Source organism: Neofelis nebulosa, chromosome 12, assembly GCF_028018385.1.
Source record: "Neofelis nebulosa isolate mNeoNeb1 chromosome 12, mNeoNeb1.pri, whole genome shotgun sequence".
NCBI lineage: Eukaryota > Metazoa > Chordata > Mammalia > Carnivora > Felidae > Neofelis > Neofelis nebulosa.
The window spans coordinates 7,310,974-7,337,514 of record NC_080793.1 but is presented as its reverse complement, the minus strand read 5'-3'; the positions used below and the strand labels follow the sequence as shown (position 1 = coordinate 7,337,514).

The 26,541-nt window shown below is 48.4% G+C and overlaps 1 protein-coding gene across 1 annotated transcript in view; it reads left to right on the top strand.

Annotated features, from left to right (window-relative positions):
• Nucleotides 1-26,270, top strand: part of NUP188 (nucleoporin 188) — a 54,503-nt gene extending 28,233 nt beyond the window's left edge. Inside the window, exons 10-44 of the mRNA XM_058693858.1 lie at nucleotides 635-749; nucleotides 1,399-1,599; nucleotides 2,510-2,599; nucleotides 5,135-5,200; nucleotides 6,205-6,324; nucleotides 6,821-6,947; nucleotides 7,906-8,058; nucleotides 8,233-8,359; nucleotides 8,567-8,654; nucleotides 8,748-8,824; nucleotides 9,394-9,508; nucleotides 10,912-11,032; nucleotides 11,162-11,228; nucleotides 12,163-12,291; nucleotides 12,616-12,755; nucleotides 13,574-13,680; nucleotides 15,338-15,544; nucleotides 15,656-15,825; nucleotides 16,626-16,695; nucleotides 17,097-17,164; nucleotides 17,594-17,789; nucleotides 19,712-19,789; nucleotides 20,048-20,133; nucleotides 20,349-20,494; nucleotides 20,803-20,984; nucleotides 22,169-22,369; nucleotides 22,556-22,648; nucleotides 23,085-23,243; nucleotides 23,462-23,599; nucleotides 24,283-24,357; nucleotides 24,440-24,670; nucleotides 24,806-24,937; nucleotides 25,206-25,279; nucleotides 25,413-25,542; nucleotides 25,654-26,270. Coding sequence (XP_058549841.1) covers nucleotides 635-749; nucleotides 1,399-1,599; nucleotides 2,510-2,599; nucleotides 5,135-5,200; nucleotides 6,205-6,324; nucleotides 6,821-6,947; nucleotides 7,906-8,058; nucleotides 8,233-8,359; nucleotides 8,567-8,654; nucleotides 8,748-8,824; nucleotides 9,394-9,508; nucleotides 10,912-11,032; nucleotides 11,162-11,228; nucleotides 12,163-12,291; nucleotides 12,616-12,755; nucleotides 13,574-13,680; nucleotides 15,338-15,544; nucleotides 15,656-15,825; nucleotides 16,626-16,695; nucleotides 17,097-17,164; nucleotides 17,594-17,789; nucleotides 19,712-19,789; nucleotides 20,048-20,133; nucleotides 20,349-20,494; nucleotides 20,803-20,984; nucleotides 22,169-22,369; nucleotides 22,556-22,648; nucleotides 23,085-23,243; nucleotides 23,462-23,599; nucleotides 24,283-24,357; nucleotides 24,440-24,670; nucleotides 24,806-24,937; nucleotides 25,206-25,279; nucleotides 25,413-25,542; nucleotides 25,654-25,830 — 4,456 coding nt within the window. The 3' untranslated portion in view covers nucleotides 25,831-26,270. The remainder of the gene's footprint in view (nucleotides 1-634; nucleotides 750-1,398; nucleotides 1,600-2,509; nucleotides 2,600-5,134; nucleotides 5,201-6,204; nucleotides 6,325-6,820; nucleotides 6,948-7,905; nucleotides 8,059-8,232; nucleotides 8,360-8,566; nucleotides 8,655-8,747; nucleotides 8,825-9,393; nucleotides 9,509-10,911; nucleotides 11,033-11,161; nucleotides 11,229-12,162; nucleotides 12,292-12,615; nucleotides 12,756-13,573; nucleotides 13,681-15,337; nucleotides 15,545-15,655; nucleotides 15,826-16,625; nucleotides 16,696-17,096; nucleotides 17,165-17,593; nucleotides 17,790-19,711; nucleotides 19,790-20,047; nucleotides 20,134-20,348; nucleotides 20,495-20,802; nucleotides 20,985-22,168; nucleotides 22,370-22,555; nucleotides 22,649-23,084; nucleotides 23,244-23,461; nucleotides 23,600-24,282; nucleotides 24,358-24,439; nucleotides 24,671-24,805; nucleotides 24,938-25,205; nucleotides 25,280-25,412; nucleotides 25,543-25,653) is intronic.
• Nucleotides 26,271-26,541: the final 271 nt, after the last annotated feature.

Sequence of the window (26,541 nt, the reverse complement as noted above, 5' to 3'; positions counted from 1 at the left end):
TGATGTGGAGCCTTTTCTTACCTGCTCTTGGTACAACCTCTGGGGTGAGCTGCCTGTTTGCATCTGTGTCAGTGAGGAGGAGATTCAGCTGCATTTAACAAAAAGGATGATGTCATCGTGGTTAGAATGGATATATATCCACGTTTTGAGGCCTGTTTCCTCTGTGAACAAAGATACACACCTGAGTCGTGAGATGGTTTATCTGGGTCAGATGTAATTGGTGGCTATAGAAACTTCCAGTCCTGGATCTGTGCTTTGGCAGGCACAAGCCCCACGTGACTGTCAGGAACTTTAAATGTGGCTGGTCGAGGGACTCCCGGCTGGCTTGGTCGGTGGAGCATGTGACTCTTGATCTTGGGGTCAGTCATGAGTTCGAGCCCCATGTTGGGTGTAGAGGTTACTTAAATAAAACTTAAAAAAAAAAATGTGGCTGGTCAAACTGAGGTGTGCTGGAAGTGTAAAATACATACTGAGTTTAGAAGACTTAGTATGAAAAAAAAAGCACAAAACCCCATTAATAATTGTTTTTGAAAAAAATAATTTTTTTGATATTAAAGCATCTTGCATTTCACCTTAGTCTCCTTCAAGGTTCAAAGTAGCACATGTGACATCATGATACCATTTTCCTTTCCAGCTACTTCAGTGCCCTTATCCTGGTGGAAGGCATGGATATTGAATCCTTGCATAAGTGTGCTTTGGATGACAGAAGAGAACTGCACCAGTTTGCCCAGGACGGGCTTATTTGTCAGGTGAACTTGGAATAGCTGCATTTCTCTTTGGAGACAGTTTAGAGTTAGGAGTATGTTTTTAACCCTTCAACTGTACTGCCCCTTGAAATTTTCCTTGTGGAATCAGAGGTCCTACGTTGTTAAGAAGTTAACTGGATCTGGAAGAAATCTCAGGTTTTGGTGATAGTTGATATCACATAGGTGATAGTTGAATCTGTGAGAATGAGTGGAGTCACTCCAGAGAGATGGCATCAGGAAAAAAAGAGGCCCAGGGACAGAACCTTGGGGCGTGTCTTCATTTATGGAGCTTGTGCAAGAAGATCAAAGGGAAAGCACGTTGAGATGCGATGGTTAGATACAAAATGGGGAAAGATCAGAAAGAGTTAAAGAAGGATTGGGAAATTTTCTAAAGAAAGTTCCACTTGAACATGTATTTTATAAAAACGTTACATTCGACTACTTACAGTCAGAAGAAATGAAGTGTGGGCACAGGGAAGAGTAGCGGAAGGGTTTATTAGTGAGGTGGCTGGGGGGTGGGGAGGAGTACGTACCCAAATGGGGCAAGGGGCCACTGGGCAGTAGTAAGACTTACTGCATGTGACAGAGGGTCCCATCTGGGGCTCTGACCCTTTGTTTTAGCGACACAGATTTTGTTTTTTCTTTTCATCAGGATATGGACCGTTTGATGTTGACCTTTGGGGACATTCCACACCATGCCCCAGTGCTTTTGGCCTGGGCTCTTCTCCGTCACACCCTGCATCCAGAAGAGACCAGCAGCGTTGTCCGAAAGATAGGCGGCACGGCCATCCAGCTGAACGTATTTCAGTACTTGACCCGACTGCTCCGCTCGCTGGCCAGTGGGGGAAATGATGTGAGGCTCGGGCTGTTGGTGTTTGAGCAGGAGATGAGCAGAGAGCAGGGGAGAAGCTCGTTCATGAATCATGATAGTAGTAATGATAATTGTAGTAGTGATGTGGATAATGATGGTGCTGTTTCCAACTCTGTGGAGCATCTGCTATGACTGGACACTGTGCTTAGCGCTTTCTATACGTTACTTCATTTCATCCTCATGACGCTTATTTGCACTAGGAATGTTCATCCCGTTTTACGTATTAAGAAGTTGAGACTGAGGGAGATGTGATTTGTTCACAAGAACAATAACCACCAACTCGTGGTAGATACAGTTTGAACCCACAGTGTCTGACTCTGCCTGCCAATATAGGATACTATGCCAGTACGGTAATCTGGAAGATAGCTTTGGCCATATTGACTGGAAAAATCTTTTTTGGGGAGCTTCGTCATTCAACTGTAGCAGGATGTATTAGCCATTCTCTTGAGGCTAGTGTTTGGGCTTAATTTCAGAGGCACTGTTGTCAGCTTGTTCTGACACGCTAACAGGAAACCTCGGCCGGCAGGCACCGCTGGTTGGCACCGGTTCGTTTATCTCGGTGATAGTTCAGCCTGCTGCATTCATACCAGCGCATAAAGACCCTTTATCCTCTTTTCTAGACTGGGTGTGGTTTTCTTCCCCACGAAACTGATCATTTTGAGAATGGTTCCTTTCCGATTGTATTCTTGGGTGTGGTGTAATGTTTATGGTTCCTGCTTTTTCATTTCTCCCCCTCGCCTTCCTGATCTGGGGACTAAATCAGAAGAATTATAAAGCCTTGGATTCTCTTCCGTTTGTTTATAGAGACCTGATTAACATGCTAGGATTAGGCCGAAGCTGGGGGGGAAGACTTGTTATTCAGAATCGTTCACTGACTCCTTTGCCATTGCAGTGTACCACCAGCACCGCGTGCATGTGTGTGTATGGACTGCTGTCTTTCGTTCTCACCTCGCTGGAGCTGCACACACTGGGCAACCAGCAGGTTAGTACCTGGTTCTTGTGGGACTTTCTGGCATTGCAGTCATGTCCCTGAGATACGCCTTTGGAGCTGATACAGCACACACCCACATACCTCTGGTGTTCATTTGTTTATTGCTGTTTCTTCGCATATATTATATATGATACATATGAACGAGAAAAATCAGAAGGTGCTGATAAAAAGAAAAAAGTATAATCCTACCACACAGGACAACTTCTGTTAGTATTATGATGCGTTCTCTTCTAAACATTTTCTGCATATATATGTTAAAAATGTAACCATTTGTCTCTAAAACTGGAATCACAACGTACATACTGCTTTGTAATCTCATTTTGGAATGGTGCATCAGTCCCAAACATCTGTGGGTGCTAATAAAATATTCTTCTACAATATTTTTAAAACCTGAAACATTTCGGGGGCACCTGGGTGGCTCAGTCAGTTGAGCATCCGACTTCGGCTCAGGTCATGATCTCATGGTTTGTGAGTTTGAGCCCCACGTCGGGCTCTGTGCTGACAGCTCAGAACTTGGAGCCTGCTTCCAATTCTGTCTCCCCCTCTCTCTGCCCCTCCACCACTCGTGCTCTGTCTCTCTCAAAAACTAAATAAACATTAGAAAAAACAAAACCCTGAAACATTTCAAACTTCAGACTCCTAAACAATCTTATTACCAGCTTCCAAATTATCAACTCACAGCAGATCTTGGTGCTCTTTCCTTCCTTGATTATTTTGAAGCACATCCCTGACATAGTTTCATCTATGAATTTTCGATGAACCAGAAGAGGAGTTAGTAAAACTTTACAACCAGTACCATAACTAACAAGCTGTGTCTTTAAAAAAAATTTTTTTAAACATTTATTTATTTTTGAAAGAGAGAGAGACAGAGAATGAGCAGGACAGGAACAGAGAGAGAGAGGGAGACGCAGAATCCGAAGCAGGCTCCAGGCTCCAGGCTCCGAGCTGTCAGCACAGAGCCCGAAGCAGGGCTCGAATCCACAAACCGTGAGATCATGACCTGAGCTGAAGTCAGACGCTTAACCGACTGAGCCACCCAGGTGCCCCTGTATCTTTAAATATCAAGTCAGAATTTAAATGTCTAGTTAACTCGTAAATGTCATAAATTTGTTATAAGTTTGTGTGTTTGGATCAGAATCTAAATAAATAAGGTCCACATGTTATGGGTTGATAACTCTGTCAAGTTTTAGTCACCTGTGGTTTGCACTGTAGTGGACCCAAGCCACATCATTGTCTAGATAATGATGGTTAGACCCGTTAGTTCCTTAGGAGTTACAAAATGGCACTATTCTATCTTATTTATTGGTTGGAACATTGCTATAAAAAATTTGTTTCACAATATATGCAAATATTAAGTTGTTATGTTGTACACCTAAAACTAATGTAATATGTCAGTTATACCTCAAATAATTTTTGTTCTCGCTACTATCCGATACTCTGGTATAGAGTACTGTGCTTGCTTGTTTTCCTATATTTACTAATTTTCCCTACCATCCTGTAAAGGTGGCTAATGAGGTTTTTAAGTTTTTATATGTCATGGTGAACTCATGGGTATAAATGTGTTAGCTCTGTTTTAATCTAATGCTGTTACTATTCTTAGGCTCAAATTACCCACCTTTGGCCAGTAAGAACTCTTTCAGAAGAGCCCCTCTATCTGTCCTGCACTGCTCTTACGTATTTTGATAGCTCTGTTGCTTTCTGGTATGACACACTGTTGTAGGATTATCTTACAAGATTCTCACCCCAGACCTGGAATCCGCCATTTCTCTAAGGAAGCCTGGTTCCTTTCAGTGGAGAGTGCTGTTTGAGGAGTTCCTTATAACTAAGTGTTTGTATTCATTTTTTTAATGACTTGTTTTGGAAATTGAAGGAATTGGTGAAGTTGCAGAAACTGAAAATTTACTATCATTGGAAGAGAAATTGGTGTTCATTGGAGGACTCCATTTCCAAAGTTCCAGGGGCATAGCATGAGCTTTGCATCCTTTGCCAAAATTCTGGTCCCATGTGGACCTCAGTGTACGTAGTGGGAGGACCGGTATTAACATACCAAGGATGTGAGAGTCCTAGCACTTGGGTTTTTTAAAGAAATCATTCTCAGTGTGTGCCAGGCTCTGTGCTAGGTGCTGAGGGTTAAAAACTTGAAGAGCCGCTCTTGCCCTCTAGGAGAACAGTTCAGCCTAGCCTAGTTGCACCTCACCTTTACCAGCACCTTAATGTTTACAGTTTACGGTCCGCTTCTGTACACACTGTCCTCTTCCGTCCACAGAGCGGTGCTGTGAGGCAGATAATACTGTCGCTGTTTTATAGCTAAAGATTTTGAAGTTCAGAGAGGTTCACTTGTCTAACACCATACAACAGGCATAATGTACACCCTAGATGGGGTGTAATCTTTTTAAACCCACAGTTCTTTCTGACCTAGTATGTGGAAATATTGTTGATGTTTTGATTTGAACAGAGATACAGTAAAAGAGATATGACTGCATCAGCTACGGAAACTAAGCTGTTTTCTTCCCCGTCCCCCAACAGGATGTAATTGACACAGCATGTGAAGTCCTGGCAGATCCTTCTCTTCCAGAACTATTCTGGGGAACAGTAAGTGTGTCAGAGGGAATTATGCTATAAGATACTCTAGTAGCAAAACAATTGATCAAGCACTTAGTTTGTGATAGGTCTCATACTTATTATGATAGGTCTCATATTTTATATGATAGGTCTCATATTTTATGAGTTTATGTCATTTTGTATATACTCTTTACGAAAATCTATAAAGTAGATAGAATTATAATCACCATTTTGCATATGAGGAAAGGTGATGCTTAGAGATATGAAGTGACTTGCCTAAGGTTACACAGCTAGATGAACAGCCAGCCTTAGGAAGCAGTTCTGGCTGACTTCAGTCTGTAGTCTGTGTTATTAACCAGCATGTTCTGTATCCTACCCACCAAGTCTTTTTTCACATTGTTAGTCTCAGGCACCAGTAGTGCTGTAAGTCTTGAACATGCGTCTGAGTTGTCAGAATATTGTTAACAAGTTAGATAAGAATTTGGCTTCAGAGAGAACAGCTTCTCACCAGTACATAGGCTTAGAATTAACACCAGTCCGAAGCCCTAGGGTCCAGCTGATGAATAAATCTGTTCTCTCTTGTACTGTGGCCTGACTGATATGCCTCTAGGTCTTATCCTCTTCCTGAGTCACTCTCGTCTCGAACAGTGTTCCTGGGAGAGGGTGGCCTGAAACAATATTTAGATGAAGGATCTGTTACTTGTGTGCAGTGGCCAAATGCTAACATGTTGTTAGCTGCTTTTCACATTATTCAAAACATCTCCTGCAATGGCGGATAGCATTGTCTTCCTGTTGGGAGGATGGCCAGGAAAAGGTCACTGGAGGCAGTGGTATTCTCTTTTCAGGTCCTGATAAATCTGATGTTGAAAGCCTTTCTCAGTGAAATTCTGGAAATCTTCAATTGTTCGGGAGGGGTGATGTCTGCCCGGAGGAAAGGACTGTTTTTAGATTTTCTTATGATTGCCGGGCAGTTCGGAGATGTGTTAATTCACGGATGGTGTTGAAGGTCAGTGACCTCTCTTCTTCCACCACAGGAGCCAACCTCTGGGCTCGGAATCATTCTGGACAGTGTATGTGGGATGTTTCCCCATCTCCTCTCCCCACTCCTGCAGTTGCTACGAGCCCTCGTATCAGGAAAGTCCACTGCCAAAAAGGTAGGTTGTTCAGTTAGATGCTTGACTTCAGACTGTGGGAGAGGTTTTGGGGGATGCCACTGCCATGGCAAGAATTAGTCTGAAGTTGAACGAACAGTGCCAGAGATAGTGCTTAAGTTCTCTTAAATTGAGTACCTATTGCAGACACTGAGTGAGACACAGTATAAAGTTCCTTACTGTCTCATTGGAAGAGGATAACAATAGATACAAGGAAGAAATAGCTGATACAGCCATACGGTAAATGTCATTTGAGTAGTAAAGACCTACTGTTGAGGAGAGCCAGCAGTCTGTGGAGTGAGGGGCCTTGAGCTAAGTGTTAAAGGGTGCTGAGGGTTGGCAAGGAGCATAGAGGCAATTCTAAGAAGAGTCACGGTGGCAGGTTTGTGAGAAGTTTGAGAGTCAGACACAGTCTGACCGAAAGAGCAGAACAGATGTGGGACCCCTTGCATGTCCCCGAGGTAAGCGTGCAGCTGGATTTTTTTCTGTGTGTTGGCAGGTGTATAGTTTCTTGGATAAGATGTCTTTCTACAATGAACTTTACAAGCACAAGCCCCATGATGTGATCTCCCACGAAGATGGAACTCTCTGGCGGAGGCAAACGTCCAAACTCCTTTACCCTCTTGGTAAGATGGAGACCCTCCCTGGCTCAGTAGCCACCTCTCCTCAGCTTCTGTTTAGACCTCAGCACTGCTGTTTGAGCCATTTCATGCTCGTTGCCTTTAAAGCAGCTCCTCTCCACTGTGCTCGTTGAGGAATTATTAGTCTATTTCTCACTTTTTTATATCATTAGATTGACCTGAGCCAAAATCAAGAGTCAGATGCCCAACTGACTGAGCCACCCAGGCACCCCAGATTATTTTATTTAAAAAATAATGGGTGTTCATTGTAAAGAGAAACAGCACAGATAGACACTTTACAAAGTTCATCTGTTCAGACTTGTCTGTCAGATAGTCAGTGTTAAGAGCTGGTATGTGTCCCTGTGCACACTGTACACTCTCTTAGACTGATTCTGCAACTCGTTTTTCTTATATGTGGATCTGACTCGTTCTCTTTTAGTAACTACAGAATTATTCTAGATATCCATAATTTTGTATCTTTTTCCTTCTAAAGGACATGTAGGCTATGTTGGGTTTTGGTCACTACAAACAATGCTCCTTTGGGTACTTGTACTTTATATACCGGTATTTTTATTTTTAGTACGTAGAGTCCTCAAACCGGGGTTGTCTGATAAAAGGGTATATACGAGAATAATTTTGTGGGGTAGAAGGGTATATTACAATAACAATCTTAAATGGGTAAAAGGGTATATATACAGTAACAATTTGAAATACGTGTCAGCAACAGATGAAATAGATCAACAAAATGTGTTATATATTTACAGTGTGATATTATTCAGCCTTGAAAAGAAAGGGAATTCTGACACATGTGCTATACATGGGTGACCCCAGCATAGCAGTGTTAGCTAGTGGGACGAGAGTCTGTCCATTTCTGTGTGATTAAATGTTGTTGTCTGATGTAGGAGTCGCTTTTTCCTATTGTATCGCTGGATATTAGACTAATTTCTCTTCCTCTCTTCCTTAGGGGGTCAGACCAACCTTCGCATACCTCAGGGCACAGTAGGCCAGGTAGTGCTGGACGACAGGGCTTACCTGGTACGCTGGGAGTACTCTTACAGTAGCTGGACCCTCTTTACCTGCGAGATTGAAATGCTGTTGCATGTTGTTTCCACTGCAGGTGAGGTCAGCTTGGGGGGACATGACTGTGGGGAAGAAAAACAGACATGCTTAGAATTGGGGGACAGAGAATCTCAGGATAAAACTCAGAACCGTCCCGACTGGGATCCGTGTAGTGTTTATCTGGGAGACTGTTCAGTAATCTTAAAGGAATTGTTGCTCTCTTTCCCGTCAGATGTGATCCAGCACTGCCAGCGGGTCAGACCCATCATTGATCTGGTCCATAAGGTCATCAGCACAGATCTGTCCATAGCAGACTGTCTCTTGCCCATCACATCCCGTATCTACATGCTGCTACAGCGGTAAGCATCAGCTCACACACACCCCAGGTTAAAGTCCGCATCTGTGCCTCTGTGGGAAGCCCTGGTGTATACTATCCCCAGCTGAGGGTTTTCCTATTTTTCCATCCCTACTGAGAGGAGAGACTTGGGCAGAGAGAGCTGGAAAATATCTGTGATGGAACACGTTGTATTCATTTCACTGAGTAGAGTACACTATTCTCCAACTAGGCTAACGACAGTAATCTCTCCACCGGTGGATGTCATTGCTTCTTGTGTCAATTGCTTGACTGTTTTGGCTGCCCGGAACCCTGCAAAGGTGAGACACACCAAGTTTTCACAATAGCCAAAAAATGTTGCACTTGGTGTATACCTGAAGACACATGGACATTGAGCTCTTTTCCCTTCTCAGGTCTGGACTGATCTTCGTCACACAGGCTTTTTACCATTCGTGGCCCACCAGGTCTCCAGCATGAGTCAGATGATCAGGTGAGCCAGGTCTTGGGTTGCGTATTCCCCGGGAGTACCATATACATTTTGGGTCCAGGCTAGCTACATTACTTTTAAAGAAGCTTCCCTGTGCAGAATTGCTCATCCAGCAGCAACCACCTTAGGTACATGGGAATTAATTTTCCAGGTTGGAGAATACAGAGCTGTCTGGATCCAGAGACGTGGCTTCCCTTTCCTCAGCTGTAGTCACTCTGTACTTTTCCTTGTTTCATGGCTTTTTGAACTTGCGTGGTAGGACAATTATTTATACATAGGCTCCATTTTCCTACTTGAGCATTTGCTCCTTGCCTTCTCTTGCTTATTAGACAACGATGTTTTCCTGATGTTTATTTGATTTTTTGAATTTTAAAGCTCTTGAGGTTGTACATTAATAAAGTACTCTCTTGGTGTTCATCTTGGGTATAAAATAGCCTAGATTTGCTTCATTCTTTTGAGAGCTTTCCTATGTTAGGTCCAAGCTATCTAGATAATAAGAATGCTCTGTGATAAGTTTCTTGAAACCTTAAGATTACCCCGTCCTGATTCACTCTGCCTCTGTTTTTCCCCAGTGCGGAGGGGATGAATGCTGGAGGGTACGGAAACCTCTTGATGAATAGTGAGCAACCCCAGGGCGAGTACGGGGTCACTATTGCCTTTCTACGTTTGATCACCACTCTTGTCAAGGTAAACGCTGGTCAGATGGAAATATCTGAAATAGTTTCTCTTCTACTGTAGTCATTGTCTTTGGGCACAGCAGTTGTCCTGACGTTATAGCTTTAAGTTTCTGTGTATTGAGTATTTACTATGTGCCAGACTCCATAGCAGGTACTTTATCTGTGTTAATTAATTAATTAATTAATTAATTAAAAATTTAAAGTTTGTTTATTTTGAGAGAGAGAGAGAGCGCAAGCGAGCACATTGGGATAGGGGCAGAGAGAGGGAGAGAGAGAGAATCCCTTCCCAAGCAGGTTCCGCACTGTCAGCACAGAGCCCCATGTGGGGCTCGAAATCACAAACTATGAAACATGACTTGAGCCGAAATCAAGAGTTGGAAGCTTAACTGACTTAGCCATGCAGGCGCCCCTGTGTTAATTTATTTAATATTCAGAGGCAGGATGGTATGATGTGGTTACTGTCAAGCTATTTTCATCGTAGTTCAGGGCAGTACATATGTTTTATATCTAGGCCCAGTATCCGTGTGTGTGTATGTGTGTGTACGTGTGTGTATGTACGTACTTCTGAAGCAAAGTTTCACAATTCAGCACTTCTCTGACAACGCAAAAGGCACTCTGGTATTTTCTAATAAGCTGATTTCACAATCCACTAATGGATTACAACTCAGTTTGAAAAATACTGTTGTAGCATAGATTTTGGAGTCAGACAAAATTAGGTGTACATGTCAGGTTGACCACTTACTAACTGTGTTGGGCTTGGGCAAACATGGAATTTCTTAGAACCTTTGTAAAAAAGGAGTAATAACATGATCTCTACTCCTTGGAGTTGTTGAGAGGGCCACACATGAGAAGCACTCAGCCTACTTTTCTGCCTGCGAGAATCAATGAATGAATGCTTGAAAAGGTAGAAACAGTCCAGAGATAGGGCTATAGCTATAGATATTTATACGTAAGTAAAGAATTCCCATTTTTAAGGTGAGGAAGCTGAATATTAGGACAAAGAATTGTGAGTATGAGAGCTCCTTTCCGGTGTCCCAGAGATAAGGTAGAGGTTAGGCGAATGAATGGCATCATGATAGTGAAATCAGCACTCCCCATTGCTAACAGTCCTACGTCCTTCATGTTCATGGTTGGTACCTCCCTCTGCCAGATTTAACCTTCTCCTGTCTCCTTCACGTAGGTGCCTTCCGTGACATTGAGACATTGTCTTTTTAGTCTTTTTCTCTATTTCAAAGAAATCCACAGCTTGGACCCAGTTGAACTAGAGTGTTCTGATTTTTTTTTTTTTTTTTCTCTTACTGACAGCCAGGGTTTGCCTAGATTTCCTTTGGACCTGTAGTTTTAGAGTTAAATCTCTGATAGCTGAATGACTTCCTTAAATGGTTTAAGTCCTCACAGCATGGTTTCTCATAGGGGCAGCTTGGGAGTACCCAGAGCCAAGGGCTGGCGCCCTGTGTCATGTTTGTGCTGAAGGAGATGCTTCCTGGCTACCACAAGTGGCGCTACAACACCCATGGTGTGAGGGAACAGATTGGTAAGGGACGCGCGCGGGCAGGGAAGGCCTGAGCCACTCCTGGCTCCCTGGAGATCTTATCTTTCCCTTTGTTGGGAGGAGGGTCGTCACACGAGGCCACTTCATTCCTGTGTCTTTTCCGGAGTCCAGGTTGCCTGATCCTGGAGTTGATTCATGCAATACTGAACCTGTGCCATGAGGCAGACCTGCACAGCAGGTATGAGGGGGTGATTGCTTGAACCCGGTGCTCTTGGACGCTGCCGCTCCCCAAGGGAAGACACGGGCGGGCTTCTGCTCATCCTTTCAGAAGACTCAGCTGGGTTGAACCCAGAGCTCAGTACTCTGGAGGTTCTCATTTGCTCTCCACTGGACTGTATCCTTTCTCCCTGTGAGGCGAGAAGAGCAAATGAAATGGGGATGAGATTGTTCCCAATGACACACACACACACATATACACAAATTATTTTTTATGATCTTTACAAAAGTTACACATGTTCGTTAGGAAAATAGTGAAAATGCCCTTCCTAAACCTGTTTCCAGAGATGACTAGGAAGTTCGTGTGTATTCTACTAGGTGTTTTCCTTTGCTTGTACTAACTGCTCCATAATTTTATTTCCATGCCACTTCATCTAGATCTGTCTTGTTTTAGTGGTACCATGCGTTCCACTGTATGAATTAATCATGACTCAATTCAGTAGATATATCCATTAATCGTTGGGACATTTATTTTTTTTCAACGTTTTTTTTTTTTTTTTTATTTATTTTTGGGACAGAGAGAGACAGAGCATGAACGGGGGAGGGGCAGAGAGAGAGGGAGACACAGAATCGGAAACAGGCTCCAGGCTCCGAGCCATCAGCCCAGAGCCTGACGCGGGGCTCGAACTCACGGACCGCGAGATCGTGACCTGGCTGAAGTCGGACGCTTAACCGACTGCGCCACCCAGGCGCCCCAATCGTTGGGACATTTAGATAGCTTCTCTGGGTTGTTTTTAAGATCAAGTCTACTTAAGGAAAGTGATCAGAGTGTGTTCATCTGACACGGAGCTGATCTGTATCACTGATGTGCAGTTGGTTAGGTTTGGATGGTGCCCTTCTCTCGCAGTAATAAACTGGACAGCTCCCTGGTAACTCAGAACATGTCTGTCTTGCAGTCACAGCCCCAGCCTGCAGTCTCTCTGCATCTGCAGCCTGGCCTACACAGAAGCGGGACAGACAGTCATCAATATCATGGGCATCGGTGTGGACACCATCGACATGGTGATGGCTGCTCAGCCCCGCAGGTGGGGCTCCCTCTCCCCTTCCCTGTTTATCTTAGTGTACCTGCATGTCCTGAGAACTCCAGTGTGGGTTAACGTGTGGTAGCTTTTTAAAGACAGCCTTATTTCCCCTAGGATGTAGCCTGTATGTAATCTAGTGGCTGCTACGTAGACTGGCACATAGCAAAGGGAGTTGATTGCTCCTCCTCTCTCCTAGTTTGGACTGGGGCCTCTAACAGAAGCTGTTGAACTCTGGGATTATTGTTGGAATCTAATTCATGAGAGCACATATGTTGCGAATGAAGTCATGTTGTCTGAATCAACTTTGGTTTCCATTTGGCACCCTAGTGATGGGGCAGAGGGCCAGGGGCAGGGCCAGCTGCTGATCAAGACAGTGAAACTGGCATTCTCCGTCACCAACAATGTTATTCGGCTGAAACCTCCTTCTAATGTGGTGTCCCCCCTGGAACAGGCTCTCACACAGCATGGTATGTATTGCTCTTGCGAACAGCAGTGCTTCTGCCCACAAGTACGTACTTCAGGCTGTGTTGTTAGAGGCCAGCAGTATTTTCTGACTAATTCCTGGAGGGAGTTTGGGAATGATCACCAGTCCCCATCCCGGACTTAGAAGCGAGAGGGCTGGAATGTCCTTCATTTCTGCCTCCTGTTGATGACGGGGTAATAGTTAAGAACCCGTGTTCAAAGTCAGACTGCCTTGGCTCACATTTTGGCTTTAATCTGCTATGTTACCTTGGGCACGTTATTGAACAACTCTGCCTCGGGATAATAGTAATACCTTCTTACACAATTACGACGGAGGTAAGATTACTACGTGTAAATCATGGAGGGAAGTTCTTGGTACCTGTTAAGTATTAACTGTTTTATTCTTTGACCTTTCACTACTCATTTAATACCTTTGGGACCCTGTTTCCTCATTTTCAAGTAGGTGTTTAGATAATGCCTAAGACCTACTCTTAACTATCATTTTGAGATTTTGACGATTCTTGCATTTCAATGTGACGTCTTTTTCTAACCTGTTTGTTAAGAGACTGTTTTGTTTTGTTTTCCAAAATGTCTCTCTTTCTGCTCTTAATGAATTGGATTGGGCTGTTTACCTCCAAATCCTGCATATCCCCTTGGCTACCGAAAAAAGAGAATGGTATGGCCACCTGGATTCGCTCTGGCTCTCCCAAGTACTTGAGGGTAGTAAATTCCCTCACGTGCCCGAGCCTTTTTGAATAGCAGCCTCTCTTAGGAGCTTGAATCAGGCACATTGGTGTCTCAGCTGTTTCCTGTACTTCTTCAGGTGCCCATGGGAACAACCTCATTGCTGTTCTTGCCAAATACATCTACCACAAACATGATCCTGCTTTGCCACGTCTTGCCATCCAGCTGTTGAAACGTCTGGCCACGGTAGGATCCCACTTAATCAGCCAAAGCCCCAGAAAACTGACTTTGTGCGTGAGACCGCCCCTGCCTTATCTCAGGAGAAACAGCTAGCTTGGACTTAGTCCTGACTTTTACAGTGACCCAGCCATGTACACACCACACAGATTGTGTCGCTGTCCACACCACACCTAAATTGTGGTTTGTGAGGGTTTTTTTTTTTTTTTTCCTGATTACAAAAGACATGCATTCTCATTTTTACATATTTAAACGTTACAGGTAAATGTAGCATAGAAAGTTAAGGTCCACTCTGATCCCTTCGTTCCAAGACTCCCTATGAGCAGAATGGTATGCATTGATCCACATTTCTTTTTATCTGTGCTTTTGTATTGAAGGATGTTTGCTGTGCTCTTCTATTCTTTACAAAAGTAGAATTGCACCGTCCATACTGTTTTGTGACTGGCTTTTTTCACTGAACCACAGATCTTACAGTCTTTCCATGTGGGCACATTTGGCCTACTTTATTGTCTTTAATGCTTGCACGATGAGCCACAGAATGGATGTATCCTGATTTATTTGGGCTATTTTTTTTTTTTTGTCTTTCACTATTACAAGCAGTGCTGCAGTGAATGAACATTGTTGTCCATAGAACGCCATGAACTTTTGTTTTCAATTCCTGAATATTAGTTATTAGTGAACATTTTAATTTTTGTAGACATTTCTAAATTGGCCTCTATAAAGGATTGTATTAAAAAAATTTTTAAAAAGGGGGTGGGATGCCTGGGTGGCTCAGTTAAGTGTCTGACTTCAGCTCAGGTCATGATCTCACAGTTCGTGAATTCGAGCCCCACGTCGGGCTCTGTGCTGACAGCTCAGAGCCTGGATTCAGTTTCTGTGTCTCCCTCTCTCTCTCCCCTTCCCCTGCTTGCACTCTGTTTCTCTCTCTCAAAAATGAATAAACATTAAAAAAAATTTTTTTTTAATTAAAGGATTGTAGCAGTTTATATTCCCCCCTTTTTCCTAATTTTTTTTCTAAACATTTGTTTTTGAGAGAGACAGAGCACAAGTGGGGCAGGGGCAGAGAGAGAGGGAGACACAGAATTTGAAGCAGGCCCCAGGCTCCGAGCTGTCAGCACAGAGCCTGACAAGGGGCTCGAAATCACGGACCAGACCGAGAGATCATGACCTGAGCTGATGTCGGACGGTTAACTGACTGAGCCACCCAGGCGCACCCCCCCTCCCTGCTTTTTTTTAATGTAATCTCTACCCCCATCATGTGGCTTGAATTCATGATCCCGAGATTAGGAGTGGACACTCTACCAACTGAGCCAGCCAGGTGCCCCTACAGTTTATACTCCTAACACCAAGTCTTAACATCCTTGCCAGAGTGGCCCTGTCAGTCTTTTAATCTTTGCTAATCTAATAGGCAAACCAGTATTACCTCATTTTTTACTTTGCATTTATCGTTATTATTGTGTATCTTTTATGTTGATTACCATTTCTTTTGTGAATCACTGGGCACTTTGTACCATAGTTTGAAGCAATGTCCCTTTTAACCCACTGCCACATATTTGGATGTTCCCCTTTGTGCCCATTTTCTGAGAATTCTCTGGCACCCTTCTGCAGGAGCTCGTTGAGGTTTTTCTGGAAGTAGAGCTCTAAGTCTGTGTTTGGTCTCCACCAGGTGGCCCCAATGTCGGTGTACGCCTGCCTGGGCAACGATGCGGCTGCCATTCGAGATGCCTTCCTGACCCGCCTGCAGAGCAAGATTGAGGACATGCGCATCAAAGTCATGATTTTGGAGTTCCTCACGGTTGCAGTAGAGACTCAGCCAGGCCTCATTGAACTGTTTCTGAATCTGGAGGTGAAGGATGGCAGCGATGGCTCCAAGGTGAGCCCGCACCTGATGAAGCTGGGGGGCGGCCCCTTGGGAGGTGGGTGCAGGCCCCACGGGTGCGCTTGCTGGCAGTGGCCAGGGCCTGAACTCTCGCCCCTCTTGCAGGAATTCAGCCTTGGGGTATGGAGCTGTCTCCACGCCGTGCTGGAGCTGATCGATTCCCAGCAGCAGGACCGCTACTGGTGTCCGCCCCTGCTGCATCGTGCGGCCATTGCCTTTCTGCATGCCCTGTGGCAGGACCGGCGGGACAGTGCCATGCTGGTCCTCAGAACTAAGTAAGTCTGGCTCCAGGAGGTATTTGCTTTCAAGGCTTGTGTCTGTAAAATGGGAGTAACGATACTTCATACTTCAGAGGTTTGTTGTGACAGCTCACTTAGCATATGTGTAGAAAGTGCTAGGAGCCTGGTTCAGCATGCAGGAACTTCACTCTTCGTCACTGTCTTCTTATGCTGCTGCCGGCAGGTGTCATCTTTACTCTAGGGCAGAGGCGTGTTTACCTTAGGGTGCCCACCTTTTCCTGCCTTTTGTATTCTTGCCTTCTGCTGACTCCTTCAGACCCACTATTCTTGAGAAACGCCTTCCGAAGAGTGACTTGTTCCAGCCCTTGAACTGAATGAGACCCCTGCTCTCTAGGACCCTGTTCGCTGAATGAGACCCCTGCTCCCTAGAACCCCGTTCGCTGAATGAATCCCCTGCTCTCTAGAACCCTGTTCACACAAAGGGAAGGAACATTAAAAAGGCAAACCATGGGAATCTGCGTCCTTATTCCCCTCCCTCTCTCTTCCTTCTGGGGCTGCGGGACATGTGCAGCGGCACAGATCATGAGAATTTTTACCATTCAACTCTAGAACATACATATAACATTTGATTGTGTTTCTTAACGGGAAGGCATAACTGTATCTGTGGAACCCTTTATATTTACGTAGGAGCAGGTCACCTATGAGACACATGTTAAGACTGGGCAGGTAACTTGGGTGTTAGGACTTGGGTGTGCAAGTAACCACCCAAGGCAGGTGGACAGAACTGCAGGAAGGACTGCCTGAGAGGATGATTTCCAAATGTATTTTTCTTTCAGACCCAAATTTTGGGAGAACTTAACCAGTCCACTGTTTGGAACCCTTTCTCCTCCCTCAGAAACATCTGAGGTAAGCTGGGGTGAAGGGTAGGACGGTGACGGAAAGTCTCAGGGAGGACAGGCTGGGCTGCGAGAGGCTGAGGTGTAGAAAATGGTATCTCCCCTAATTAAGCAACCAGAGTGTTTTCTTCACTGGAAACTTCTTTCTCAGAGGAGTGCCTGCTTCCTCTCCCTGTGATGTCTTGCTTGGGAAGGAAAGTGGCATGCCCTGCTCTGTGTTGATGGCTCGGTGGTCTTCTCCGCTCACTGGGAGACACTGTGGACCTGACACTGCAGATGCCCATTCGCGTTCGATAGGGACTGTGCTTCCTTGTTTTCCAAGTATCAGGTCCCTGCTCTGTTCCCTCACGGGGGCCACCAGGGAAGAGGTTCTCCTCGTGATTGGTATCTGCTCTGCTCTCCCCTCCACAGCCCAGCGTCCTGGAAACCTGTGCCCTCATCATGAAGATAATTTGCTTGGAAATATACTATGTAGTTAAGTGAGTCCTCTCCCCTTCTGAGATTTGAATTAAAGGTTTGGGGGTGGGGTGCGTGGTGGCCTGCCATTGGGTGCATGGCTCTTCGAGCCAAGACAGAGGAGAGAGCTGGTTTGGAGCCATTTATGGAGGGCCGCTGAGTGGGGTCCCTGGCCAGTCCATTGATGGCATTTATGATTGTCAGAGAGAGTTATTGTGAAGCAAACTCCATGTGCCTGGGATTTCATGGAGGAGGAATCCTGGAAAAGGCCTCAACCTAACCCATTATGTTGAGCAAGAAGTATGAACCCCACACAGTGGAGGTGACTGGAGCCGTCTGCCTTTAAGCCCAAGTGAGGTCGCTTTCTCTGCCTCGACAAGGGTCTGTGCCCATCACGTTTATGTCCGCTTTCAAAACCTAATCATAGGTTTTATTTTTTCTTGACACCCTAGGGGCTCTTTAGATCAGTCTTTAAAAGATACACTTAAGAAATTTTCCAGCGAGAAACGCTTTGCCTACTGGTCAGGATATGTCAAGTCATTGGCAGTTCACACAGCAGACACGGAGGGCAGCAGCTGCACCTCCCTGGTAGAGTATCAGATGCTCGTCTCCGCCTGGAGGATGCTCCTCATCATCGCCACCAGTCACGTAAGAGCCTCTGGGGGGCGGCGGAGGGGGGGGGGCGGGGGCCGGGCTTCGTTTTGGTGTCCTAGCAACCGTGTGCTGGGATGCCTGACGGATACACCCCTTGGGATGAAGAACAAATCAGGGATTTTTTCCTGAGCTAAAATGTAACAGTTCTGTGCTGGTAGATGGGGGGCTGCTGTGGGGTGTTTAGGGTGTTGGATTCAAGAGACCTTGAAGGAAAATGCAGAGAAGTAATTTAAAACATTCATAAAACAATAGCATCCATAGAAGCCTCCTGTAGCTGCCCTTGTGGCCCTGAACAGGTCTCAAAGGCCCCCTTCCTTCGTCTGCCTCTCACGCACACGTAGAGTCACCTTCTTAGGCACGTCCCCTGTGGACACTAGGTAAATATTTGTAGACTGGTCAACAGACAGCTGTGACTGCTGTGGCAGTACCTTCTCTAGGGTTCTAGAAACTGCATTTCCTGGTTTTAGAAAAAGAGCAGAGGCCATTGTCTCTGCGCTGTGTATCTACTGAGAGTTGGTTTTTAGAGAGAGAAAGTTAGCATTTAAGAAGAATTTGCATTTCTCCTTTGTGTGCGTGCGTGTGTTTTCACACTGCACCGTCCTGTTGTGCAATAAGGGCTTAGTTTTGAATTGTTTTTCCCTGGGGAATCCAGATTACTATCTTTGCTTCATTAGTAACTACAACTTGGTAGATGTCCCTTGTTCCAAGCGTACTCTTATGTCTTCCATGAGTGACGTGTTCCCAGTGCCTGACTGGCCACGACTTTGGGACTTTTCTGCATCACATTGGCTGTAGACTCCTGAGACTGCAGACACACCAGAAGGCTCAGCCATCTTTGGAGCATGATTGATTCCTCAGTGGATAGCCTGTGTGTCACTTGCCTTTTAGGCCCTAGCTAGGCAACAGGTGTTTTGTTTTGTTTTAATTAAAGTATAGTTGGCATATAATGTTCTGTTAGTTTCAGGTGGACATCGTGATGTTTCCGTATTTTCATACACAGTAAAATGATTCCCATGCTAAGTCTAGTTACTGTCTCTTAAACATACAAGGCCATTACAGTGTTATTAACTGTATTTCCTATGTTGTACGCCATAGGCAGCAGTTCATGGATCGTAGCTCTGAAAATCCTGCTACCTCTTTTTTCTTAGGAAAACTATCTGATTAAGTGTAGGATACTGACCATTCACTTACTCATTTAACAGATATTAACGGAACGTTCCCCATGTGTCAGGCACCCAGGGATACAGCAGTGAACAAGGCAGAGAAGGTCTTTGATCTCCTGGAGAGTGGCCCATGAGGGAGGCAAATTGTAAACAAATCCATAAAGAAAAACAGTTCGAGATTGTGATAATTCACTATGAAGGAGATAATCAGGATGTTGTGGTAGTGAGTGCTTAAGTAGGAGCAGTCAGGAAGGCCTTCTCTGAGGAGGTGTCATCCAAACTGAGACCTGATGTGCAAAGGAGCCTTCCAGGTGGAGAGCCTGTGGAAGAGAGTAGTCTAGGCACATGGTATCACATGTGTGAGGGTCCAGAGCGGAAAAGAGTATGGTATGGTTTAAGCAGGAAGAAGAAGTCCTACTAGTAGGCCTGGAATAGGCTGAGCACAAGTGGTGATACCGAAATCAGTTGGACTAGATCCCGTGGGGCCTCTTAGGCCTTGTTGTGAGGCGTTTGTATTTCTAGTGCACTGGGAAGCCGTTGAAGGGTCTGAGAAGAGGGGTGTTGTCAGGAGGAGGTGGTGAACCTGACCCGATTTTGACCATGTCTAAGGGTGGACAGAGAAACAACCGGGCGATAATTAGGAACACCGTGACTAACCAATGACTAATTGCCTGACAGAGGACCCTACGTCTTGTGGCTTTTGTAGTCTGGGGAATTTTCTCAAATGACATTTTTCTCCCTGTTCCTTTGCAGGCAGAGGTAATGCACCTGACTGACCCTGCAGTGCGTCGCCAGCTCTTTCTTGACGTGCTTGATGGGACCAAAGCATTAGTAAGTGTGTCTGGGAGGTTTCTCGTTCTTCCTAGGGAGAAGGTCTCACAAATGTCAGGACAAGGGGCTCAGTCGGCCTCGGAGGCCTGAGGCCACAGTGCCGAGCCGTGGTCTCTCCCACGGGCCCACCCCTGTCAGCTCGCTGCTGGGAAAGAAGGGCGTGAGTCTGAAAGGTGCCCTTCGGATGGAGCTCGAATCTCCCAGCCACGTCAGCTCGCAGGAAGCCTGACTTCTGACTGGTCTGCTGTCTCCCCTCAGCTCCTGGTCCCCACCTCAGTGAACTGCCTCCGCCTCGGATCCATGATGTGCACTCTGCTGCTTATCCTCCTCCGGCAGTGGAAGAGGTGAGCACCGTGCCAGGGGAGGGGGCCTGCTCACTCCTCCTTACCGGCCCTTTGCTTTCCCGAAGGGGAGAAAATGGGTGTGAGACGGGTTCGCTTTCCATCGCTAGCAAACGGGGAGGCAGGCTGCCCGGTGGGCACCTCTGACTCAGAGCTAGGGCACTTTGTGGCCTTTATTTGGCATGTGTTCTTCCTTCTCTGCCCCGTATTGTTGCTAGAGAGTTAGGTTCTGTGGATGAAATCCTTGGGCCCTTGACGGAGATCCTGGAGGGAGTGCTACAGGCAGACCAGCAACTCATGGAGAAGACCAAGGCCAAGGTGTTCTCAGCATTCATCACAGTGTTGCAGATGAAGGAGATGAGAGGTGAGGAGCAGAGGGGAGAGGGGGCAGCGGTCCCCCGGCTCCACTGGCAGCTGGTCTGGCGGGGCTTCATCTGGTTTCCAGCCACACATTTTTGCTTTGCGGTTTGAGCTGTCAGTCTTGGAATGCCTGTCTTCCAGAAAACTTTTTCTCCCCCATCTGTCTACTTCCCGCTCCCCACGCGGGTGGATCCTCTCTCAGCAGCATACATTCCCCTGTGCCTGCCTGGGGAGGGAACCTCGGTGTGCAGCAGCGAGAGTTGACATGGTGAGTGAGCATCACTGTGTCCCCTCCCTGCCTGTGCTCTGCAGTGAGTGACATCCCCCAGTACTCCCAGCTGGTGCTGAATGTCTGTGAGACCCTCCAGGAAGAGGTAATTGCTCTCTTCGACCAGACCCGCCATAGTCTGGCGTCGGGTGGTGCCACAGAGGACAAGGACAGCATGGAGACTGATGACTGCTCACGGCCCCGGCACAAGGACCAGCGTGATGGGGTGAGGGAGTGCCCCGGGGAGTAGGTTGTCCTGCCCACGCACATCCAGCAAGTGCCAACTGCCTTGCCTGCCCTGTGCCAGGCCCTCAGGGTGATTAGTGAATGAGACATGTAGTCACTGCACTGGAAGAGTTTGTAGCCTAGTGGAGAACACGAACAAATCAGAGCCCATGCAGAGATGTGTCGGAATTCCATCGTGGCAAGTCCCATGCAGGAGAAACACTGGGAGAACGTGTGGCTTGGGGTTCTCACCTAATCTAGGGATTCCACGAGATAGCACCCTTTCAGCCATAATTTAAAGCATTGATAGAGTCAGGCAGGTAAAGGGAGCGAGGAAGACTTGGGAGTGAGAACAGGGTGGTTTGCTGTGGTACGAGTCCCCTGGCGGCCAGAGGAAAGGCTGCGGTGAGCGAAGCAGTGAGAGGCTGGAGAGCTGGGGGCTGGATGACTGGCAGCCTTAGCAGGGTCTTTGAAGTGGGTTTCAAGTGAAAGAAGAAAGGACTCAAGGATTTAAGCAAGGGAGAGAAATGTGGAAAGATCTCCCTGGACGCAGTATAGAAGAGTGTTTTTCAAACTGGGTCATGACTTGTTAGTGGGTCTTGAGATGAACTCATTTGGTTATAACCAGCATTTTTTTTTTTTTTTTAACAAAGGAGGATAAAGTATAAAAGAAAATATCTGTGTTTTGCTGGGGGGGGAAGGGTAGGAAAATATATCAACGTGTGTATACGGGGACACAGCATAAAAAGTATTTATTCTTGTGCGTCATGGTCAAAAGTAAGTTTGAAAAGCCACCGGTATGAAGAATTGATTGGAGAGGGTCCAGGAGAGTGAAGGACCGTTCAGGAGGCGGGTGCAGTGGTACAGCAAGACGGGTAGAGTTGGGCGCAGTGAGCAGGTATGAGTCGGGAAGCTTGAGAGGTAGTGGGGGAGGGAGGAGTCTAGAACTGTCTCTGGGGGGTGGTATGTTAGCTTGAGGGGAGTGCTGTGTCCCCTTAGGGGGTGTGGGTACAGCCAGGTTGGGAGAGACTCCACGTTTCCATCAAGCTCACTTGGGAGATGTCTGTGACCGAGTGAGGGCTGGGGCAGCCTGGCGCAGGGCTGCCTGTTGTTGTCCTCCCCCCTGATCCCCCCCTTGCACTGCTTCCTTCCCTCTTGCCTATCTTTGCCCCTGGGCCCCAGCAGGTATGTGTCCTGGGCCTGCACCTGGCCAAGGAGCTGTGTGAGGTGGACGAGGATGGTGACTCATGGCTCCAGGTGACTCGCAGGCTCCCCATCCTGCCAACCCTCCTCACCACTCTGGAGGTGAGCCTTCGCATGAAGCAGAACCTGCATTTCACCGAGGCATCATTGCACCTGCTCCTCACTCTGGCTCGCACCCAGCAGGTAGGAGGCCAGCCCGGGTGCAGGAGGGAGCCTCCTTGCTTGTGTTGGGTGGGTTCCAGCACAGCCTATGATTCTCCCAGGAGCTCTGGTCTGCCTTGAGAGCTCGGCTGCCCCTGGGCAGGAGACAGATTCCAGGAGTGGTGGGGCCGGGTAAGTTCCATCTCATTCCAGGTCTTTCCCTCCCAGGGAGCCACAGCAGTAGCTGGGGCTGGCATCACCCAGAGCATTTGTCTGCCCCTCCTGAGCGTGTACCAGCTTAGCTCCAATGGGACAGTGCAGGTGAGTGCCAGTGACTCGCCAGGACCTCTGGATTGGCCAGACTGCAATTTGAGTGGAAAAGTGTCCCTGTCCTTGATCTTTCACAGACCCTGGGAGTTGCTCTTAAATGGCTTGTCTGATGCACTGATGGTGTAGACTCCTCACTGCCCCCATACTGATTTCTAGTAAGAGAAGTTCATATGGCTAGTTAATGGCAGACCTGAGTCTAGAACCTGGGATTCTTTTGTATCTGCCTGGTGCTCTTTCCTCGTAATCCCTGGCCTCGGACCCCCTGTGGCCCTGCCCGTCACCAGGCAGTGGCTGTGTACCCTTTCTAGGTTTTCTCTTCCGAGCAGCCAGGCTGCCTTAGCTGCCGTGCTGCACGGAGGTCCCGCTACACCCGTCAGCTGGATTCGTTGGTGCCGTGTCCTGATCCCGTCTGCTGTCTGTATCTTAGACGTCTAGCACCTCTCGGAAGTCTCTGGATGCCCCCTCTTGGCCGGGGGTCTACCGCCTCTCCATGTCCTTGATGGAGCGGCTCCTCAAAACTCTGCGCTACAACTTCCTGACCGAGGCCCTGGACTTCGTGGGTGTTCACCAGGAGCGGACCTTACAGGTGAGGGGCTGCCAGCATCATAGGAGCTCAGGGGGCTCAGGGTAATAGGGGGGTCTGGGTCATTCAGGACCATTCAGAGACTTCTGAGCCTAGAAGAGTCTGATGTGCCATCACCTCAGCATTTGTGGGTCCAGAACCTGTCCTCCCAATGGGAGGGTGAAGAGCAGGCAGGTCAGGTCCCTGTTTCACTCCATCCATCCTTGTCTCTCCCCTCTCAGTGCCTCAGTGCGGTGAGGACAGTACAGAGTCTGGCCTGCCTGGAGGAGGCAGACCACACTGTGGGCTTCATTCTGCAGCTCTCCAACTTCATGAAGGAATGGCACTTCCACCTGCCTCAGCTTATGCGAGATGTCCAGGTGGGTCCTTGGACATGGTTCCTCGCAAGGGGTCTGGGGAAGTGCTTGGGCATGGGGTGGTGGGCACTGTCTGGGGTACCTCTGGTGAATAGCAGGCACTTGGAACGTGGGCATTTTGCTTTGTGAACACGGGGTTTGGTTTCTTCGTGTTGCTTTCCCTGGAGCTAAAGTTTTCCTTATATATCAATATATATAAAGGGCAGCCTTGTAGCTTAAGAACTTGGGCTCGGTTGGATGGATGTTGGTTCACATCCCTTAGGAATAGGCCTGAAGCTTGAGACCAGCGGGGCCAGGGTCTGGGGAGTAGGGAGAGAACAGGTCCTGGAGCCAGACAGGCATCCATCCTTTGTGTGACCTTGGCCACGTTACTTCGCTATTTCTGAAGGTTTTTCTTGTGTAAAATGGGAAAATGATCCCTATCTTATTTCTTTACTGAAGAACTGATCTTAGACCTTGAGCTAGGTGGTGGCACGGCACAGGGTGCAGGGAAAGATCCCAGGCATCCCTTGCCCCAGTCCGGAGTCGGGCATACTCTGTGGCTGTAAGATGTGCAGCTCGAGAACACAGGGAGGTGAGCATTGTAGGAGCTGAGAGCAAGCGCACTGGGACTCTGAGGGGGGCCTGCTTGGTGGGGCCGCTGCTGACAGCTCCCTGCCCCCGCCCCACGTGTGTGTCTGCTGCAGGTAAACCTGGGCTACCTGTGCCAGGCCTGCACCTCCCTCCTGCACAGCCGCAAGATGCTGCAGCACTGCCTGCAGGTAACCGCCCTCCCTGCCGGGCTGCCCGCGGGGCCTCGCGCCGGCTTCTCTGGACTCCACCTCCATTTCTTGTCTCCCTCAGAACAAAAACGGGGACGGCATCCCCTCGGCTGTCGCCCCCCGAGTTCAGCGGCTGCCCGCCGCTGCCACTGCCGCCCCCTCCTGCTCTTCTAAGCAGCCCGCTGCTGACACGGAGGCCTCGGAGCAGCGAGCCTTACACGCGGTCCAGTACGGACTTCTCAAGATCCTTAGCAGGACCCTGGCAGCCCTGCGCCACTTCACCCCAGACGTCTGCCAAATCCTGCTGGATCAGGTACGCGCCGCCCCCTGTGCCGGGCCGCCAGCTGCCCGGCGGTGAGCTGCAGAGGCTCTCCTGTGCTCTGCTCTACCCTTAAGGGCCGTCTGGGGTCCTAGTCGGGCTCCAGATTGCTCCTGTCTTGCCTTGCAGTCCCTGGACCTTGCTGAATACAACTTCCTCTTTGCCCTGAGCTTCACCACTCCCACCTTTGACTCAGAAGTGGCCCCCTCCTTCGGGACCCTTCTGGCCACGGTGAATGTGGCCCTAAACATGCTTGGAGAGGTAAGTTGGGTGCTGTCAGACTCTGGCCTCTCAACCCCAGTCTTTCCCACCCGATCTCCCGCGGCGTAACTGTGGCCTCCAGCGCGTCAGCCTGCCTGAGCCTGGTCCTTTTCCTGAGCGAGCTGGCAGGACCTCGCCGGGAGGAGCACTGTGGGGGCCGAGTGAGTAGCTGGCCAACTGCTAGTGCAGGGCCGCCAAGTCGGAGGCTCGCAGGGAGCCACACCTGTTCCTGTCACTTTCTCTTCTCACCCTGTGTCTCTTCCTCCAGCTGGACAAGAAAAAGGAGCCCCTCACCCAGGCCGTGGGGCTCGGCACACAGGCGGAAGGGACGAGAGCACTGAAGTAAGAAAGCCCCTCTCCTGGAATTTGATCTGGGGCCAGGGCAGCTGTGGGTCAGCCCTCCTCCTGGCTCGGCGGTGCACCCCGTCCCTGCCGGCTCGGCTGTCTGCAGCGGGGCCCCCTGCCCTCTCCCCAGGTCCCTCCTGATGTTCACCATGGAAAACTGCTTCTACCTGCTCATCTCCCAGGCCGTGCGCTACCTTAGGGACCCGGCCGTACACCCCCGGGACAAGCAGCGGATGAAACAGGAGCTCAGCTCGGAGCTGGTACAGCCGGGTAGAGGGCTCTGACCAGGGGCGCTGCTGGGGACGAGCCTGGGGGTTCCCACTCGGCCCCCTGCCTCGCGGGGCCCTCATCTAGTACCTTCTCTTTCCCAGAGCACGCTGCTCTCCAGCCTCTCACGCTACTTCCGCCGGGGAGGCCCCAGCTCCCCCGCTGCCGGCGTCCTCCCCGCGCCTCAGGGCAAGTCCACCTCGCTCTCCAAGGCCAGCCCGGAGAGCCAGGAGCCTCTGATCCAGCTAGTGCAGGCCTTTGTGCGGCACGTGCAAAGATAGGGTGGGGGCCCGCCCGCCCTGCTCCGGCAGCCTGCACCGCAGTCCCGGGCAGCGGGGGTGCTGCGGGCCGGCCCTGCGGCCCGTGTGGACTGAGAGCGGCACCCGTCCCCTCCCCCCAGGGCAGCCACGACTCCAGCCGCCCACCCGCTGGCATTATTTTTATAATAGATCAAGAGGTCCACGGCCAGGTGGGAGCCATGAGTCTACCGCGCTCACGCCCTCAAGTTCCAAATGTCCCAGGGTGTGGTACTTCCCTTAAGCATCCCCCCGCCCTCCCGCCCCTGCACTTGACCCCGGCCCAGTAGAGGCCAGGAGCCGGTGTCAAATGCAACCAGGATAGGCTGTGTGCTCGGCTCTGAAAATGTTTTCCATGCTCCGTTCTTGCAGTTTTTGGTAATACTGTGGTCTATTTATACAAATATTAAAATACTGTTTATAGATAGCTGTGTGATGTGCCTTGAGGGCCTGGAGACGAGCACCCGGCGCTCAGCACCAAGCAAGTCTTCCTTGGCCAGGTGCCTGGGAGCAGCGGAGTGGAGGTTTGGGGAAGCAGAGGAGCCGGGCGGACACTTTAATTTTCCCTTCCCCGGCCCGCCCAGCTCTCGTCCCCACCACACCTCACCCCTGACGCACGCGCTCCGTTTACCCGCTGGCTGAGCTTCCCACAGGTGTAGCCTCGCTTGACGTTCACTCCTTCCTATTTACGGCTCT